This window comes from Salvia splendens, chromosome 15, assembly GCF_004379255.2.
Source record: "Salvia splendens isolate huo1 chromosome 15, SspV2, whole genome shotgun sequence".
Taxonomy (NCBI): Eukaryota; Viridiplantae; Streptophyta; class Magnoliopsida; order Lamiales; family Lamiaceae; genus Salvia; species Salvia splendens.
In genome coordinates this window covers 32,051,267-32,072,577 of record NC_056046.1, presented here as the reverse complement: position 1 = coordinate 32,072,577, position 21,311 = coordinate 32,051,267, and the positions used below count along the sequence as shown (strand labels likewise).

The 21,311-nt window shown below is 36.2% G+C and overlaps 1 protein-coding gene, 1 long non-coding RNA gene and 1 pseudogene across 2 annotated transcripts; 1 reads left to right on the top strand and 2 right to left on the bottom strand.

Moving 5' to 3' along the window:
* Window positions 1-126: 126 nt before the first annotated feature.
* LOC121766438 (stemmadenine O-acetyltransferase-like) lies at window positions 127-2,392 on the bottom strand. The gene is made up of 2 exons (XM_042162725.1): window positions 1,784-2,392; window positions 127-935 (listed from the first exon to the last, which is right to left on the bottom strand). The coding sequence occupies exons 1-2, from the start codon at window positions 2,338-2,340 to the stop codon at window positions 206-208; spliced, it is 1,287 nt and encodes a 428-aa protein (XP_042018659.1). The 5' UTR covers window positions 2,341-2,392; the 3' UTR covers window positions 127-205.
* A 10,492-nt stretch (window positions 2,393-12,884) lies between these two features.
* On the bottom strand, window positions 12,885-17,001 carry LOC121767033 (annotated as a pseudogene).
* Window positions 17,002-20,162: 3,161 nt separating this feature from the next.
* Window positions 20,163-20,803, top strand: LOC121766504. The gene is made up of 3 exons (XR_006043012.1): window positions 20,163-20,246; window positions 20,335-20,433; window positions 20,678-20,803. It is a non-coding gene; the product is annotated as an uncharacterized LOC121766504 (long non-coding RNA).
* The last annotated feature ends 508 nt before the right edge of the window (window positions 20,804-21,311 follow it).

The following is a 21,311-nucleotide window of genomic DNA, read 5'->3' as shown; positions in this document are numbered from 1 at the left end:
GTGTGTCGCGCATCGTGCGGGGGCTAAACTAGTTTTAATAAATGCAAGGTTTTGGGGGAATTTTTATTCTTTTTATTTCGTCGTTAGCAGTTCACTTATTCAATAAATCTTATGTACGTACCCTTCTAATCAAACATGAAAATCTTATTCACTTTATTTCAATATACTTCTGAGTTTGGGACATGATCAAGTAGCCATAACATCTTCATTCTTCACCAAGAAGTTTGTTGCAATTGGATTGCAGCAATTGAAAGAAACGATCGTCAACGACATTAATCAACGCTTCGATTCCGTCTCCGGCCGGAGCTTCCATGAGTACCACTACGTTCATGTACGGAGAGCCGGTGCAAACCCTAGCTGGCTTCCCCCAACCGAAATCTGCCTCGTACAACCCGAACCTTATCCAACTGCTAAAAACACATCTCCCCGGCTTATTAAATACATCAATGGTTTCATCCAGCATTCGCACTATATATTCATCGTTCATAACCCCTTTCATGAAATCATCGCCCACTCCTCGTATGGTTGCCCTCAATCTCGACACAACGTCTTCGCCCTCGTCTTCGTCTAACGAAAGAACCACAGGTACCCCCAAGCTGCAGTTCCCGAAGGTGCGATCCGGCAGCCCAACTCTAGGGCGCAGGTTCACCGCATGAACAGCGGGGAACAAAGTCGTCCCCGTCCCCGTCCCCGTCCCGGCCTTTATATGCGCGGCGACGAAGCTCCGCCATAGGAGAGCGGAGACGGCTTCCACCCTAGTAGGATCCTTTACCTCGCTTCTAGAAGCTTCCAGCTTCCTGATCATCTCCACCTTCTCCTTGTCGAAAACCAACCTCCCCGTTGTAATTTTCTCTCTCGGGACTCCAAGGTACATCGAGGGCGGAGGCGAGTGCGAGGGCGGGAAATGGAGCGCCATGTCGAAGGAGGGGTGGACACTGGGGAAGGGCTCTCGTTAAGTTTATATACTCACTCTGTTCCCTCATAGTTGAGTCATTTTTCCATTTTAGGAAGTTCTCATATAGTTGAGTCACTTCCATATATAGTTACTTTTTTCTCTTTCTTACTTTACTCTGTGTTACTTTATTCTCTCTACTTTATTCACTTTCTACTTTATTCTCTCTACTTTTTTCTCTCTCTTACCTTTTTATCTATTTATTTAACACATTCAATATCCCTTTTTTAAACTCTGTGCCGAAAAGTTTCGCCTCAACTATGAGGGAACGGAAGGAGTACTTACGTTCAAATAACAGGCAGTTCCAGTGAAAACTTTTTTAAAATAAAAACTTTGAGAATTGAAAATCATATCAAGTACTATCTTTGTTCCCTCATAGTTGGAGCAAAACTTTTCGATACGGAGTTTAAGAAATGGATGTTTGGTGTATTAAGTAGATAGATAAAAAAATGTAAGAGATGTAAAAAGATAGAATAAAGTAAGTGATAGTACAGTAAAAGTGAGAAATTGTTACTATATACAAAAATGACTCAACTATGAAGGAACTTCCCAAAATGAAAAAATGACTCAACCATAAGAGAACGAATGAAGTACATTAATATTAGTTGGTATTACAAAAACATATCAGTTTCTGATATTGAGTCATGAACTGATATCTGATATTATTGTATTTACGAATTGGTATAGCTCTGTGTTCAGACTTTAAAAAAAAATTAAATGAACCATGAGATTTTTTTTTTAAAATGACAACTGAAAGTCATATTATTTTTTCTAATATATTAGTATTAGTTGATATCACAAAACATATCAGAAAAAAGTAAAGAGGCCAACCTTAAGTGTGTCTGCCCACGGGACCGGTGGATGATTCCAGAAGCTTCCCTGCAGCAGGTCTTCCCCCACGCGCGGACGAACGCCGCTGCAGACGACCCATCCACTAGCTTATGTGACAGAAACAAGCCAACGGCGAATCCTCCACACTCGAAGAAACTGATCTTCACAGACAGGTTTCGGGTTTCGGTCCCGTCCGCCGTGGGGAACAACTGCTTCACCAATTCCTCAAAATTAGGGTTTTGTGTGAAGTGTGAGAGGGGAGCGTGAACCCGGGCTTCGACAAACTCCGCGCCCGTGTCGTCGCAATCAACGTGCGAGTTTTGTACAACTGTGCCTGCAATGGGGTAGAAGATGGTTAGGGTCTCCGACAAAGACTGTCTCAGACGTTTCGAGATTTCTTGTTTCGACGTAGATCGATTGTTTTCATATAAGAAAATGAAGGGAATGTATTCTGGTGATTGCATTTGATCAATAAATGAGAGTTTGTGGATTTTGGAAGCGAGTGGAGTTGGAGATGATGGTTTTACAATATGGTTTGTGATGATTGTCTGTGCCATTTTAGTTTTTAATTTTTTTCTTTTTTTGGTATCTTGATTTTCATGTCAATGCTTTTGATATATATAGGAATGTTAATTAGAAGTCATTCAATAATGTTTATCTTACATGGTAGGTACAATAATAATTAATACTCCAGCCGTTCTATAAAATTCCAGCCGTCCTATAAAATACATGTTTCTTAAGAGCATCATCAATGCAAAATGTATGTTTCTTAAGAGCGTCTGCAATGCAGCCACGCGTTGCAAGTCCATTGGTTTTTATGGCGGCCTAGTGGTTATGTGCAGAAAAACGACATCCTGTAAGTTCGTGAAACGATTTTGTCGCAAGGTCGTCGAGGACTTTCACGATACGAATTTGAGAAAACCGGCAATGCATGCACGACGCCCACATATTGATGAATATGCATGAGAGGCTTCATGCGCCATGGATTTCCTGGTATGCTCGACAAGATAGATTAGATTGTATACACTTACAGTAAAAGAATTGACATGTTGCATGGAGATGTACAACAAATACTAGTGCGCACATCCAACATTAATTCTCGAAACAATTGTTGACCAATGTTTATGAATTTGGTATATTTTTTGGCGTGGTTGGGTCGAATAATGACATCAACATATTTTCAAAAAAAATTACTACTCCCTCCGTCCACCAAAATTGGTCTTACACCAAAATGGAAAGTCGATCTCAATTTATTACTCATTTTTTTATTTTTCTCTCCTACTTTATTAATAGTATTTTGTTATTTCTCTATCCTACTTTATCCATTTTATCACTTTCTTTTTCATACTTGATCAATATAATTTTGTGTTAAAACTCGTGTTATCCACCTATATAACTATATTTTCTAGATGAAGAGAGTATAAAATACTGAGGATCATAATCGCAAATGGAATAAGAAATAAATGAAATTATAATTATAAAAATATTGCATAAGCCATAGTTAAAATGTTAAGTGAATATAGTAAGTTAACTATTTAAGGACGTTAAAAGAATTAGCTTAGAGAAATTTATTTATTAGTGTGGTCACCCTAACTATTCAATAGATGGGGTTTAGCTAAACCTTGGTTGTAGCATGTAGGTTACTAAATTTCAGTACCTTATTAAAAATATCGATCTATTTCAACAACCACCATAAGTTAAATGCGGTGAGGACGACCTTTCTCATCAAATCAACCACCTACAGCCTACTCTATTCCCGTTTCCCTGATGATCAAGTCATTCAACACTTACCGGAGCAGAGAAGCCAAAATTGGAATGAAGGCGTGGGTCCCAATGCCCAGTGTTCGAACGTTGGAGAGCCTATTGGTGCTGCTCACTTGGGTACTCTTTTTACTCCTAGGGTCTTTTTTCCTTCGGGTTTTTGGCCTTTGGAGGTTTTAACGAGGCCCGACCCATCCCAGGGTTTGTGAGTAGCACCGCCGTGTGGATCTTGTTGTTGTCAAGCGTGTGAGTTGGTCAAGCGATAAAAAAAGTTAATGCTCGAGCCTTTGAGGCCAACGGTCTCAGGTTCGAATTCTTCGTAGTGCGGCCTTTAAACTTAAAGTCATTTACCCAATCCTAGGTTATATCCTGGTACTCCCTCCGTCTCATGCTACTCGCACTTTTCACTTAGATAGCGTAAATTTGAACATGAGTAATTAGTGTAATTAAATTAAAATTTTAAGTGCAATAAGGCAACCCTTAATAAAGGAAACACGAACTATCTCTAATATCTTAATTAAATACCATAATTTTTATCTAAAATAGAAATAGTGCAAATAATTTGGGACAATCCGAAAATGGAATGTGCAAGTAGCATGGGACGGAGAGAGTACTATTTTATCTAGGAAACCGAACATCACCTTAGGTGGCGTTCGGTTGTCATGACTAATATCATGAGACTATCCATCTAGGATTAAGTTGTGAGATTATTTTAGTTGGAAGGGGGAGGCTATGACTAATTATCATGGGACTATCCATCTAAGATTAAGTTGTAGGGGTCAATCTTATGAACCAAACATACATTTTTAATCATGAGATTTAATCTTGGCAACCGAACACCCCCTTAGCATACAAATTTGAAGGGGGCGGATCTATTGGATAGAAATAGTTTGCAACGTGAAGCGAATAGGTAATGATAATATTTTTTTGTTTTACTTCAGAAATGGGTGAAATTCTAATTTTATGTTCTTCTTGTTGAAATTTTCTACAGATCAGGCGGGGGTCGTGATGTTTCGGACCGGAACATGACTAACATCTAAAATAACTAAAAGAATAACCAAAAGAATTGATAAAAAATGGTCTATTTTCCATTAAGGTATTACGTTGCAAACATTCTTTCTCTCTCATAAATCTTACATACAACCTTAAAACTTATAAGTGTAAGCCAATTGTGGGATGCAAAATCAAATGTTGACATCAATATATATATATATATATATATATATATATATATATATATATATATATATATTCGTTGTTTCGAGAGTAGTGCATGCTATTATGCTAAGATATATTTCGTCTGTGGGACATTCCAAAAAAGAAAATGTGTTACTTAGAGTGGGACGGCTAGAATATAAAAATCGAATAACTAATGTTATTTAGAAAATCATTTTTACTTTATCTATACTATATAAAAGCCAAGTCCTCAAAAAGTTATTTTTCCCGCCCACTTTCATGAAATATTGAGAAGTATATTATAAAATTGTATTAGCCTATAATATACAATATTAATATATGATTGATTTGATATAGATAATAAATGGTTGTCAATTAGTCAAATCACCCTCCTTTTAACCATTGGGTAAAAATAAGATCAAATGGTTTCTCTCTCATTTATTTTAATGACCAATAATACTATGCCATTTGTAACAGTCCCATTGGTCAATAAATATTTTATCTATTACTCAAATATCTTTATATATTAAATTAAATATATGTAAAAGTTATACCAAAATTCATAGGTTTTCATCCTCTACAAATTGAGATCACATTTGCTATAGTTCTATTCACAAAAAAAATCTCTATTTTCTCTACATATAATCTTTCTTCTATATTATAATTTCTTTTTGTTTTAAATTTATTCATCATCCATGAGAATGACATGTTCTCTAATCTATACATCTATACATATATAAAAGCCAAGAAGTAGGAATTTTTATTTTTCCACCCACTTTCATGAAAATTTGTAGAGTATATTGTATAAATCTTTTAGCATGTATAATAAAATTTAATGCAAGATGCATAATATGATAGGTTGTCATTGAACAAAACACCATTATACATTTGATAATACACATTTAAAAACGTGAAGTAGTGTGATTGATGTGAGTAATAAAATGATACTCCGTAAACCAATGGCCAGTAAACAAATCAACGTACCAAATGGTATAATCTCATTGGTTGATAAATATTTTTTTAAAATTTATATATCTTTTGTATATTATTTTAATAAATTATAAAAATTATACCAAAATTCGTAGTTTTTCATCCTCTACAAATACATACCACATTTGTTATAGTTTTGATCACAAAAAAAATATTGTGTTTTTATTCATATAATCCTTCTTCTTTGATAATATAATTTTTTATTTTATAGTCTTCTTTGTTGTTCATTATGAATAATGATGAGGGTAATATATTCTCGGATTCTCAAAATTTCTATTTCTAATTTTAATATGGATCTAGGTCATCCTCTATTCTGACTGTAATTGAAGGTAAGTTTAAAAAAAACCTCATTTGTCCCCCTATGCGTTTATTTACAAATCTTTTATGTGATTCAGTTGGGCCGTACATCCATTTATAGTGATATAGTAAGTTTTAGTGTATTAAAAAAAATTATTACTTTTAAAATGTTTTAATCTTTTGGCATCAAATCATTTCTATACTCTGCACTTTTTTTTCAAATTTTCAACAAAAGAATGATTTTGTTCTTAATATATAAATTTAGGTAATTAATTGTAGATATAGTTCTTGATATTTAAAAAATACACTCCTTCGTCTTCAAGTCCGGACGTGGTAGATGGCTATCACCCCCAAGAACACGAAGTAAATACCTAAACAAAACAAAAACAAAAGATCAAATAAAATAAAACAACTAGGTAGTAAACAACCTATTGTCTCCCCGACAACGTCGCCAAAACTTGATGCGTATTTTTAGAGTATCTAGACCAGTTCACACAAGATATCAAGTTTAACTAATTAACTCTAATAATACTACAATACTGCAAGACTACAACGTCGTAGTAGTATATCAAGTGTTGATTCACATGGAGGTGAAAAATTGTTTATACTTAAAAGCATATAAAAACATACAAAGATTGAATTTTTTAATTTGAAAGTTGTTGACAAAGTAAAGTGCAGATTAACTAGAGAAAGACTTTTTCAAACGGAAAAAATAAATGTCACTCCAAGTTGCCCAATATATTTGTATTGTTCTATACCTCTAACAAAGAAACTTATGCAGTGATTAAAACATCAACCTAATCACATACACTGACCATGTACACGATGAGTAGTTAATTAGCTAAATACACAACCTATGAACTAATTTTCAACGACTACAAACTCCTACAGAAGCGCAGGAGAAATACTCATCTACTATGATCACCTACTTAATCCACTCTCAAATTGTCCTCTGAACAATTCTAATTCAATAGCATACCAACAATCAAACACTCACAAACTATGTTAAAGAGATAATAGCATAGGAAAGAACAACACTACATTATTAGAGCCAAAAACATAGTGTATAAACATCAAGCATATTGTTGGTATCAAAAACAAATGATTCAAAGGTTTAGAAACATCCATAACATCCTAAATTACAACTTAGAGCAGCATTGAGAGTTTTAGCCTAAACACATGGTAGATTTTGCAATAAAAACCATAGGAAGCATGCTCTCGTTGAGTGGAATTGGAATTTGGAGACGGATCGTCGGAATGTTGGCCGGAATTTCTTCCTTCTCTTCTTCCTCCTTTCTTTCTCTCTTTTCCTCTCTATTTCTCGTCCAAGGGTGTCTGAATATTCTCAAAAACTGCTCCAGAAACCTATTTGTAAACTAAAATTAGGCTGTTTCTGAGAAAACGCCCGACCCGGGCGAAATGGTGCCAACCCGGGAGTTTCTACTGGACCTGGCGTTTTGTTGGTTCAAAAATGGCCGGGTCGGGCGTTTTCGCCAGGTTCGCACTGCTCCGTGCAGCCTTCATCAAATGGCCATAACTTCTTCATCCGGGTTCCGATTGAAGAGAACAAGGTACCCACGCGAAGCTATTTCAAAGGCAAAGATAACGGTGGTAAGATAAAAGAATTTTGACATTGTCTTGATAGGCAACGAGCAGTTTGAATCAGACCCCTGGTCCGGTTTGGCTCATTGTATGCTTTCACTCCACATGTACATCTATCAACTAAAATATAATAATCAAACTTTAATGATTAATTGAAAGATGATTTTAATATAAAAAATAGGAGAAATCTTAGAGTAGAATAAACATTATTTGATTTACATCAAATATTCACCGATGAAGGATCACTTGCTATTTAGTTGAAAATTTCAGTTTGGTCCACTTTCTCTACACTGTTACAGAACTACATTATCAGTACAGGGGCTATGTTAGACCAAACTGGACTGGACTATTTGATACCAATAATAAATTAGTAAAAAATTGACACCCAAGAAATTCATAGATGATGCCATGGAGGCCTGTGCTTCAATAACACATTTTTGTAACCATTCTGAGCTCTCCAATCTCAGGCATACTTATCTCTTCCGCATGGAACTGCTTCTTCAGATGGGTTGATTGCTATGATGACTGATCATTACAGCAATTTGATGAGACTATTTTAATTCTATTAGCTAGCTGAACATCTACAAACAAAATAGGGCTGTCAAATTTGCTATTGGGAAGTGGTGAGCAGTTTTTTGTTAAGATAAATGTTTGTGAAAACTCATCAGAGAGAAAAGAGTTTCCAAATTTAAAAAGTGCATATTCTTGTGGGACAGACTAAAAAGGAAAGAATGTATATTCTTGTGGGACGGAGGAGGGAGTAATAAGTTTCTTGCTATCTTATTAGAGTGTCCACGATAGTGGACAAGCCCTCTCCCACCGCCGCGGTAAAAAAAAAACTGTTGCATGATCTATGTTTCAGAATCATATACATGCAATAATAGTGAGCGTCTCTTGGAAGAATGTAGTGGAAAAGGAGTTTGGAGCACTGAGAAACAACTTTCATGAAGAGGTTACCAGTACACAAGTATCGTTCATCTCTGAATTATCACTCACTCTGCAAATGTGGCCATGGAGTATTTGCCCCTTTCCAAATTTTTGCAAATAAGGCTTGGATGTTGTTGGAACAAATATATACGTATAGTTTAGAACCAGTTTATTAACAAGTTTAGTTCTTTTTTTTGGGGGGTGTGTAATATAAGAGAATCTTGTGTACTGGTTGATCAATGCACAGACCAAACCAAACGGTGTGTTAATTATGGACATGTTGCCTTGTGGTTTTCAAGAGGTTAGAGATCTCATTATTTGGTCTTTATCTTAAGGGATAGTTATTCCTGTTTAGATGATGCTCCAGCACAAACACTGGCTGATTTGTCAGGAGATGAAGATGGTAACTTATCTAACACTCACTTTTTCCTCTTCTGAATAAATAATAGCTGAATATTGATGATAGTGTTCTAGAAATCCGATCTTCAAAATTTCTTACCTCTTATATTGTTCTAAAGAGCTGAAACTTGTGTTATTTCCAATCAAACTCTGAAACCATGGGTGTTTTTTAAATTTTTTACCGATCTTAATAGTTTGACTCTTTTTCCCTCTCCCTCATCCCTTTGTAGCTAAGTTGTATTCCTTTTTGGGTTGCCGAGTCAAATCTTTTTTTTGGTAAAAGTAGCACATTTCATTTTTTTCTTACTTTAGTTTACTTAATCTTTTTCCTAGTACTTTATTCTCTATTCCCAAAAGAAATGCCTCTACTAGGAAGAAATGAATGGATACAAGTAAGAAATCTAGTCAACATTTACTAAGAAATTCAGAGAATTCTTCCAGTGCTGATACACAAAAAGAAGCAAGTGAGCCAGCACAGCTTCCTGTCGTTAATCATGTCAACTTACTAACTAAAGTCAGGAGCAGACGTAACAAAAATATCTTGATAACGTGCAAAGTGATGTGTCTATTGCTTCAATCGATAATTCAAAGGTTATGTTAGTTGAATAGGCCAAATCTCAACATTCTTTTATTGTATCATGTCAAATCCTCGTCTGAGAGATGGTGCATTGATTATCCTTGGTTTGCAAAAAGAGAGTTTGTCGAATATTTGTATCACGTTGGATTAACTTGTGTCATCAGAAGGTATACGTCTTCTTTTGACAAGTTCAATCTTTTGCTCTGATAATAATGTTTATAATGTTGATTTGAAGCAGTTCTCTTGGTATATTAAACTTAATCAGTACATAAAACTTTTCCCTGGTGACAAGGTTGATATCTTCCAATTTCCAAATAGCATTTGTTTGAAACCACCTTTCAATATAGTACATCATACTACTATTGTAATCAAATTCTACTCTAGGCTTTAACATTGGTTAGATTTTTTGAAAAAATCAGCGTCCTCTCCATGGCATCGCCTGTTATTCTAACTGCGTGTCAAAATTTACGTGTAGGTAGGAAGCTGTTGTTCTAGAGTTGAGGCACATGAACGATGATGTATCCTGATAGCTCTTTGAGGGACTCTGAGCCATTTAAGAAACAATATGTTGCATTACTTGTAAACTGAAAAGTAGTACTCCCTCCATCCTATAATCTTCTTGTGTACTAGGAAGACAAAACAAATAATGCCTCCTATATTTTTTTGTTCCCCACGCTTCTGGTTCATCTGATTCCCCGCTTATTTATGCTAATCTCTATCCCAATTTTATGGAATTGAAATATGGCAATAGTAACACAGCCCTGTCAATTCAATTTGAACAAAGATAAAGGGTGGTAAAGCCATAAAGTCAAATAAAATAGTCTTCTTCAAACAAAAATCTACCTATTATGACTAAGCGTGCGTTATGACTAAGATTGCGCTACAAGGGAGTCCCCAAAGTTGGTAGAAAAATAGCAAATAAATAAAAGGTTTTTCAGAATTTATTTTTTTTGATCATATAAAATTGACAACAAATCTGTCGGTGCTTGAAACAATTTTGTCTTCTCCATATTATTATATCTCTAGAGTCAATAATTTTATATGAGGAACTACTGAACTCAATCACTTGCTGCCGTTACTCTTCAGTTTTCTGTTGAGGTTTATCCTGTAGAGGTACTCAAAATTGGATCAGTGATCGATTTCTAGGTTTCGTCGTAAACCTAATGTTGGTTATTCTGTGATTACAAGAGATAAACAATACCGGGCGTAATACAACCCAAAAGAAGGAAGAACTAAAAACTGAAATTACAATGTAATCGAAACTATAAACAAGAAATTAAACTTAGCCGAGTCGAGGAAAGCCCTCTTTCCGCAAGACGAGATACGCCCCGGTAGTGCTCTCGGTTTGGCGCGTCGTCCCCAAAGATAAAACGACTTGCGTCTCTGATGAAAAAGCATCGCAATCAACAGAGCTCCGGCGAACTGGATAGAGGCGAGGGCAGAGCTTCGAAAAGAAGACTATGCAGAGAGAATGATGCTTGTGTGTATGCTAATGATCCTGATCAGGTATGATCCTTAGTATTCGATGATATAATATGCAAGGAATGACTAGCCTATTTATAGTCCTAGTTCCACTGCGGGGGTCAACACAGTCTTGATGACTGTCATCATGGCTCATCATGGCGGGGCTGTAACCGCAGGCCGTTACGAATTTGAAAGCTGGAGAGATCGACGTTGAATCTAGACGTTGTACACGCCCTTGTTCAACCGTCACAAGTGGACTGACTTAAAGCAAGTTGATCAAGGCGCAGTCATGCTGTTGATCAAGCTGCTGCTCCAGGCGGAGGTGGTCCAAAACATTATGTCTGGATCCAGCGACCAGCCCCTAGACCAAGCCAAAGACCACCCAAAGACCAATTGCCAAGATCCAAGTCCAAGGGCAAGGGCACGGGTGCGGCTCGGCTCACGCGCGCTCTTTCACCCATCTTAGTCCACTATAATTTATAAGTGTAGTAAATACACTTCATAAATACACACTTAAAGAAGTGTCTCATCTCCAATGTGGGATAATTAACTTAGTCAATTACTCCCTACACTTTCAACACATAGCTTTATCAAAAGCTACAATGTGACAACTTTAATCCACTATTTCTCACTCACCCGGAATCGGATTTGAGAAAGTGAATATACCACGGTCATCTACGCGGAACGTAGATCGACGCTATACCATTTAATTTTGCAGAATTAAATGTCTCGTCACATTTATTATTCGTCAAACTTCGTTGACCGGACATCTTAAATACAAGATTCCAACACCTAATTGGTTACTTCCAATTACGTAAATCAATAGTTCAAATGGCACACTTGGGTTATGGCACGATAGATGCTATTTTATGTGTTTAAGTGGAGAGAGAAAATAGTATATTTATATTTATGAGAGACAATTTTTTTCAGAACTAAAAAGGAAAAATGTGGGAGTATTATTTTTGAGTTTTTGTAATCAAGTTTCTTTCTTAATTTCATATACTGGACCTGGAGCATAAATTTTTTTCTTCTGCTATATATTGACTCATGTGGGTCGGGCAAGGCACCAATTCTGCTGATCTCATACTAACGTGAATGAGATCATCGAACAAAAGCATGTGTAATGGTGGATGTACCTATACAAAAATGCATCCAACTCAATTAGGAGTATTATGTAACAACAGTAATATATAAGAGACTCGTGTTAGTGGAATGTGAGATCCATATTATTAGTAAGAGAGAAGTAGTCTTAATGGAATGTGAGATCCATATTATTGGTAAGAGAGAAACTGTTAAAAACTTACATTTTTTAAATGTGCTTGATTTTTCGTGAACGGAGGGAATAATCTTTTAGTAATAATAGCTAAAACTTTGCGACTTTCAGAAAGTAATTGAACCTTAACAAGAGCTACACATCATCACATGCATTCTAAAACATTGGGTGATAGAATGTTTGGTCACTAAATTCAAATTAATTGCATTTTTTCCGAATACTATTATGTAAATTGTCGAGTTAATTTAACTTAAAAATTCTTCTATGAACAATTGAATAAGACAAACAGACACCAGAATTCATCGGACTTAAATATAGGAGTGCTAAAAATTTTCTTCAATTTTCCTTTCAATAGCAGATAAAAAAAAGGTGAGGAGATAAGAGGCCAAACAATGACAAGAATTATACATAAATAAAACTAAAGAAAAAACATCCATCCTCCTATTTCATTTTTCTTATTTTCTCCAATTTCAATAGCACAACTTTTTTGCCTATTTCTAAAAAAATTGAGATGCTAGAGACATGGAGCAACAACAACTACATTCACTTACATTTCTCATATTTTCAGCCTATTAACTTAAAATCAGGCTAAGAATGAGAGAGGAACTATCGATTGTATACACTGTTGAATTTGCTTAATGGCCCATGAGAAATCTGAATGCGTCTCCCAACGAAACAATGCCTTCAACATGCTTACTTCCAGCTTCAACCACAACCAGACGCCTCACTCCAGAGAAGAAAAGCATGCAAAATGGGAATCGGAGGAAACGTTAACATGTGTGTGTGTGTGTATCAGTGTGTATATATAAGTAGTGTCAAAGGGAATGGAAAATGATCGTGTGCAGGAAAACATCTTCAAACAAACTAGAACGAATCTATAACCTGGCTGGGATAACCTCTCCAAGACTTTATGGAGAGGATCTGTACGTAAACACATAAAACATCTTTGAATGTTGGAGGAGCCGTATACTGAAAATGGGTCATCTCTGTACTGCAATGCCTGCAATGCGGAGATGAAGAAAATAAGGAATTAAGAAGAAGCGATATACTCTATAAGTTATGAGTATGTATCATTGCATAGAATGAGATTTCAAACTAACATAAAAACTGCAATTTCTACTGTGGCGTGGCACTGGGACTATCACACTGACACCGTGCAACTAATATTCACAGATATAGCGATTATAGCATGAAAGCGAATTAGATAGATGTGTTTACCTGATGAATAGTAGTTTCTTCGAGATTAATGTGTGTAGATTTTGTCTCTGGCCAAACTAGTTATGTCACTGCAAAAATGAGGATTAATTAATATAATTCCAAGTGGGGAAATAGATTCACCTGTGATTAGACAAGCAGTATTCGCAGTACTAACCTTCGAGAATATACATCCAATAAAGAGTCATTATCATCAACGATAGGGATTGAACTAACTTGTGCTGCAAAGGAATGAGTCTGAAATCATGTATATGCAGAATATAACATAAGTTTGAAAAAACTAGGGACCATCTATTCAGACCCCAACATTTCATCAAATTCATAAATGTGTTTGAATTAGTTTCCTTTTCTCGTGGAACTGATTTCTGCAGAACCATATAAAATAAGTAATGCCTCCAAGTTGAAATTATTGAACTACAAGGTCAGTCAATTTTTAAAAATTCATGCTATACCAAAATAATACTATAAAATAAAACCGTCATATGGAACAACTCAGTAACTTTAAGCTACATCCAAGAAAGTAAAAGACAATTTAGTGAATAAATGGGTCGCTGTGTCGCTACAAAAAGTATACTGCATAGAGACAAAGATGAAACAGAAATGTGACTACTCCAAAGTCTCCCATTCCTAGTATGTATCTAGATACCTTGAATTAAGAAATTTAATGCAGCACCAAGAGAGGCACTGGGTCTTAACATTGCCAATGGCCTGCGATTTGGCTCTCCAGTCTTAGGAACCCAAGTGCCCAAAGGAATTGAACAAATTGGCAATTGAAGTACTGGCAATGAACCAGGCGAATGCCTGAAAAACCGGCATATACCTGCAAAGCAACATGTTTAATTACTACTACCCACAAGGAGCTAAATATAGTCCAGAACATAGTTCAAACACACTGAAAGTGTCAGTAACTGGTCCACAATACTGACATTTTAGTATCCCGGAAAGTGAAGCAAGGTGTAATAGATTTTTGTTCGGGGAATCTGCTGAAGGAGAATGAATGATGGGAACTGTTGCTACACCACTTTGCAAAATCTTCAGAGCAACTTCATTTAAGGAGTCATCAGGCCCAGCCTGGAAAACTTTATTAAGTTAACATAAAAGAACACATCCTATATGTTAATTCCAGCGTATAAGAGAACATATTTTTGTTTACAAGTCAACAATATAAAGCTTTTGAGGAACTATCTAACATATAAGGAAATCAATGACGATAAGAAATAAATAAGATCGTACCAAAACAAGAACAAACAAAAAGGTCTAACCAGGGTTATATAATATGGTGGAAAACATCAACAAAATAAGGGTGTAATGGGCAGGTATTATACTTATTGTTTGATCAGCAGTATCAAATATGCAAAAGGATATCTGTATAAAAGATCATCTATCTATCTATCCATCCTGTGCATAGAAAATTAAAATGATCGGCCCAATGTACACAATATTCACCCTGGCATTTAGCGCATCAATATGAACACTTACTTGTACAAGCTGTCTTGGAACTATTGCTCCTTGGCCATTAATTTGATTATTTAGATAAAACTTTGCTTCTTTCCAAGCAGATATTGTATGCGTCTCGAGCTCTTCCTCCGTCAAATTTGACCCATGCCTGCCAAGCTGCTAGCACATATAGAAAATATCACAATTGAGATCTTTGAGATTTCACAGTGCATTGCCAGTCAAATATGAGAGAAAATGGTCCCTATTTCACAGAAGATCTATCAACGGCGTTCTGCATGAAGGATAAACTAACTTTAAAATGCCGATTCTGTATTTGACATTATATAACAACAAAACATCAGGGTACAACAGTGGAAATGCACAAGGAGTCAAGGAGGAGGAGAACAGCTATGGTAAAGGGGGGAGGAGCATATTCAGGAAAGATTATTCTGTATAAAACATGGCAGAATGCTCTACCTCTCTCATAATCAAGATAAAATCCATTGCACTAAGAACTCCAACAAATTTCCCCTTTGAAAAGTCCCACAAGGGTGCCATAGAGATCCCCTGAAATGAATATTTTCATTCTTAAGAGTTTGTAACTTTACCAGAAGAAAGCTGGTCAACAAAGCACCAAGAACAAACAGCGGAGACAACCAAGACACCATCTTGCCAGAGGCATGTTAGTCATAGCGCCCTGGTCTGGTAGGCAATAACTTTAACATTAAAGAACAGGCACTTAACAAATAAAGGTACCTGTTCATGCAATATATGAAATGCTTGCTTTACAGGGAGTTCAACATCCAAAGCAATAACCTGAAAAATAGACTGAGTAAATAAATCAAAGAGACAAAAAAGGAAGAGCGAGAGAGACAATGTTGGGACAGATCATCCAGGCCTTCCCAGATTCAGGGAGCAACTCATATGCCTTGTGAGCTGACAAGAATACAGCTATACGATGACGAGAAACATCTATGTCAGCCTGTGTCACTGTAGGGAAGGGCTCAGGAGGCGTACTATCTGACAGCCGAACCTGTAATAATGATGAACAATAAGATATATTACATCCACTGTGATTGAAAAGAAAATATCATTAAATTAACTTCTTTAATAAGTGCAGTGTTAAAATTATGGGTATGGCAGGTGAAGTAAAGATGAGCACAGGAATGCCATACCACGCGTTGGAAGCTCTCACTATCAACATCCATGCTTGAACCATGACCAGAGGGAGGCGCTTGCCGGTGCAGCATTGGAGTAAGGTAATCAGCTTCTGTAGACAAGAGGATAGTGTTCACTGTTCCAATGTTACTATTGACAGAAGGCTGGTGCTCATCATGTCTCCATTCACCATCAACCACAAATTTATACTACAGAAAGAGAAGCAGTATTTGAATTTAAACGGTACATAACTCCACAAGCTAAATATATGAAAATTGGATACAAAAAGACTGATGGAAAATTTTATCCTAGCTATGAATCAGTAGAGGTAAACAATTCGACTACGTAATTGAGTAATTTTTGCCACAGAATATATCAAAATAGTAACATAACCAAACGCACATGTCATAACACAGATACCATATTCATGGGAAACACCAAATTAGCTAATTATTAACAGTCATTTAACAATAATATGGCTATTTCCAGTCAAATTCGGAAATAAATTTGCCTTCTTGATTGACACTTGGGGCAATTCTTCACCCTAGCAAGCTCCAAGTCATGAACAACCAACCTGGTGACAACCGGGCGGAAGACTGCATATCGTTTGAAACACCATGGGACAACCCTCAACCGGGGTCATTGGCCATTGTGTCCACCTTACAAATAATAATAATAACAACAAAAGTAAAAGTTAGCATAACATAAGTAGAGCTCAAATCAAAAGCTGATCCTAGAAAGAAGAAAGTAGACAGAAAATGAATTGCAAATCGACTAACCCGGTAAAAGAGGAGAAAATCGGGTTTCTAGGCTACTTGGCCTTTAAAATAACGAAAATGTACTCATTTTGTTATCTATTCCATATATGGGAAAAACGCCAATGAAATTGGTGTGTCTATTAGTAAAGACGCCAACATAGTTGGCGTTTTACAATGTCGTCATACTTTACTCGTATTTTCTCCAAATACAGGCATGGTAAAACGCCAACAAAGATGGCGTGTTTTATATACATACACGCCAATGGAATTGGCGTGTTTAAGTTAAAAAACGCCAATAGAATGGGCGTGTTTAACATAAACACGCCAACCTGGTCGGCGAGTTTCTGTTGAACCATATTTCCCCCAGATCTCCCCCAAAATCGCGAACCCTAAACACTTTCCCTCCCCAAAACGCGAAAACCCTTCCCAAGGCGGAAAAACCTTAAGTAAACCCTTGCTTGGGTCGACCCGGTGGTGGATTTAAGCGTGTAGATTTCGATTTGTGGCTCATTCTTCCAAACATTAGTCCTCCTAATCGGTTAGTATATCTAATTTTTGACTCATTCTTCCAAACATTAATCTACCAATATTTGATGGTTTTTTATGATAGTAATATAATTGTAGTGTAATTTATATAATTATTTGATGGATTGTTATGGTATTATATATTGTAGTGTAATTAATAGAAATATTTTGACCAATTGTTATGGTATTAAATATTGTAGTATATCTAATTTTTTACCAATATTTGATAGATTGTTATGATAGTATATATTGTACTGTACTTAATAGAAATATTTTTTACCAATATTTATGTTTTACATTAATGCAGATAGTATGACGTGGTGTGTCAATTTATATTGGGGTGGAAAGATAATTCCCGTACCAGTTTTTTCATATGATCCTCCTTTTGCAAAAGGATTTATTATGTTGGATGAAAGTATTTCCTACGATAAGTTTGTGGAAACAATTTGTGAAAGGATGGGGATAAGCATATTTGAAAACAAAGTTCAAATAGTATGGAAACGTCATATATTCTATGGATCTTCAGTCACGTTTATAGGTATTCTACTAGAAGAAGTATGCATGCCACTAATGTTTAGTGAGAGTATGGCTACAGGAGGTCAAATTGAATTGTATGTTGAGTATTCGGCAATTACTCAACAACATAGTCATCATCTCATAAGTTAAGATGTTGGTACGTCTACGAGAGGCCAAGAACCATGTTTCGCTGCAACACAAGATTTTGATGTTGGTACGTCCACGAGAGGCCAAGAACCATGTTTCGATGCAACACAAGATTTTAATGTTGGAGGCGTGCACTTAGGGGACAGTGACAATTGTGATGTGGTTGAGGCCATGATTGGTCCTGATAAAGCCGACTTTCTTGATCCACAATCACCTTATGATTCTGAAGATGTCAACCCGGATAGTACAGACTCAGATGGTGCTTCGTCGGATGATGACCAATTTGTTGCTTCAAGACCATCCATTCCGGTTGGAGAAACATCAGTAGAAGAAACAGTGGTTGGAGAAACAGCAGTTGGAGGAAGAGCAGTACGAGGAAGAGTAGTACCACAGTTCCCACAGCCTGGTATGAACTATTTTCGCACCTTACCAGGTCCATATGATAGTTTTGATCCAAAAAACTTTGAGTCTGCTGATCCCAATGTGCATTATTGGAGTGAAAAGATCCGAGCAATGTCGGTTTGCATACTAAATTTAGAACGAAATTGGAATTGTCTATCATATGATATACTAATATGCTAACTAAATTTAAAGTGCTAATGTACCTCCAATCACGTTCTGCCACGTGGCACGAAAAATGCAACATTGTAAACACTAAAATGCAATATACATTTGTAGAAGCGGTAGATGGATTTTGGCAAATTGCATTTTAGTTATAGGCAGATTGCATTTTTTATTGTTGAGTTTTGCATTTTAGATATAGACCGTTTAATTTGCATTTTATATATAGACGGATTGCATTTATATATAGTGTATTTTGCATTGAAGACAATTAATATTAAAATGCAAAACTCAACAATATAAAATGCAATTTGCCTATAACTAAAATGATGTATAAGGAAATACATATATACCTTCACAGATGTATATTGCATTTTAGTGTTTTTAATATTGCATTTTTCATGACACGTGGAAGCACATGATTGGAGGTACATTAGCACTCTAACAAAGGATGCGCCCTAGTGCTCCCCTATATATATATATATATATATATATATAGGGATGTGATCATATGATAACCCATATTTATGGTGATAACCTAATAACCTATCACTCTATGGACAAAATATATCATTTTATAAAACAGAATATCATTTTATGGATTAAAAGTATCATTTTATGCATGCTGAAAAAATATCATTTTATAGTGTATAAATATCATTTTTAGTAAAAATGATATTTTTGACCCATAAAATGATAGGTTATTAGGTTATCACCATAAATATGGTTATCATTCTAACGCACCCCTATATATATATATGGGGTGCTGTTAGGTTGAGATTATTTAGCTAAATTGAAAAATGAGATGCAATCTCAGCCACTAATACACAAGATTAACGAAATGTCAACAACTATCACATTATGTCAACACGGGGGTATAAGTGTCATTTCATTAATCAAATGGTGGAAAAAAATAAAATTAGATTTGAAATCATTTTCTAAAACCCTCTCTAATATATATCGCCACCATCAATCGTCTTCGCCGATCATCAATCAAGCCAGAGACGACGACGCCTCCAGACACGTCATCTCTCTCTCTCGCGGTTTAACGTCGCCGTTGTTCATCGCGCTTCGCCGCTCCTACTGCACGAAGCTTAATTGTTGATTCGAGTATGGATTTGGAGGTATTAGGCTTTGTATTATCAATTGTGTTGGATGTGAATTGATTTTCAACTTCGCTTCGCTGTTTTTATCAAAATGCTTGAACATTTGGGGAAAAATCAAAAAATACTGATTTCTGCTCATTTCAATGCTGAATTTTGCTTTTATCTCGCAATATCCGCAGAGATCTCGCAGTTTTTTATTTAATTCGATTTCTGCTGTTTTTTTTGTTGATTAGCGATAGTAGAATCGAAAGAGATGGAAATGAACATTTCATACAATAGCTATTGACATAGTTATGATAATATACTTGTATACTGTTGACATAGTGTATGCTTGTTTGGATTGTTGTTGACATTATAAACTTTAACAATTGATATAATAGTAATAAGATAATTGTGCTTGCTTTAATTAAGATATACTTGTTATTGACATAGTGTATACTTATTAGAATCGTTGTTGACATAATCAAATTGACATTCAGCCTCTGCTGATAGGGAGGTGCTGGTTTTGGGGCTGGCGCCGTCTTCCGAGTACACATTTTTGGTGTATGCTTCTCCAGTTGGAAACTATTTCAAGGTTGTGTTTACGTTTTCAATTTTAATTCGATTGAATCAAGGGGATATTAAGGAGTTTGTGGATAAGGTTTAATTGTTGTGATTTGCAGGAAGAGACTGTGCCGATCAGCTTGTACGTTGAGGATGAGTTCCATCGCGCTGGCCGCGATGGTTCTGGAGGTGTGAAGAGCGTCACGAATTATGTGCCGGTATGTAAGTGTTGCATCTTTCTGCCAACTGTTTGATGAAAGTTCTAAATGAAGTTGGCTACTGAAAGTTCGTCTAAGTGTTTTTATTTTTTTATTTTTATGATTTTGATATCAATTAATTTCGTCCTGCTTGTAAAAACATGTTTCTTAGTATGAATTATCGGAATAATGTTTTTGATGCACGACTAAATTTAACAAATTTACAAAGTTCATTTGATATTTAATAGTAGTAAATAAATTATAGGTGAGGTCATGAACTGCTAGTAATCATGGAGAGCAAGAACTACCAAGCAAGCCACTATGCCACTCAGGGCGATGAGCAGACGTTGCTCCAGCGCCTGCATCAAGAGCTTTACAATCTCAAGTTTCTAATCGTGGATCGCGCACGCTTTGCCAGATAAGGAGAACGACAGTCGGATTCTTCTCACCACTAGGCTTCGGGAGGTCACTGATAAAATTTCTGAAAAATCTAGTTTACTTCATGAGATGCAGCCGCTCGGGCTGGAGCACAGCTGGCAGTTGCTCTGTTATCTTACCTTCGGTGATATGCTGAAAAATGATAATGATGATGTTACATTGCCCTGCCCTCCTCACTTGAAGGAAATTGGAAGATCGATCGCCGAGAAATGTAAAGGTCTTCCTCTGTCACTGGTTGTGGTTGGTGGTCTTCTCATTCAGGAGACAGAAAAGATACTACTGATGCTGCTGCAATGGGGGAAGGTTCCTACTTGGAGATCTTGGCTATAGAGCTACCTTTACTTGCCTGCCCACTAGACTTCAAGGTTGTTTCCTTTACCTGGGTGCATTCCAGGAAGATTGTGAGATACATGCCTCTAAACTCATCGAACTTTGGGTTGGTGAAGGCTTCTTCCTAAAAC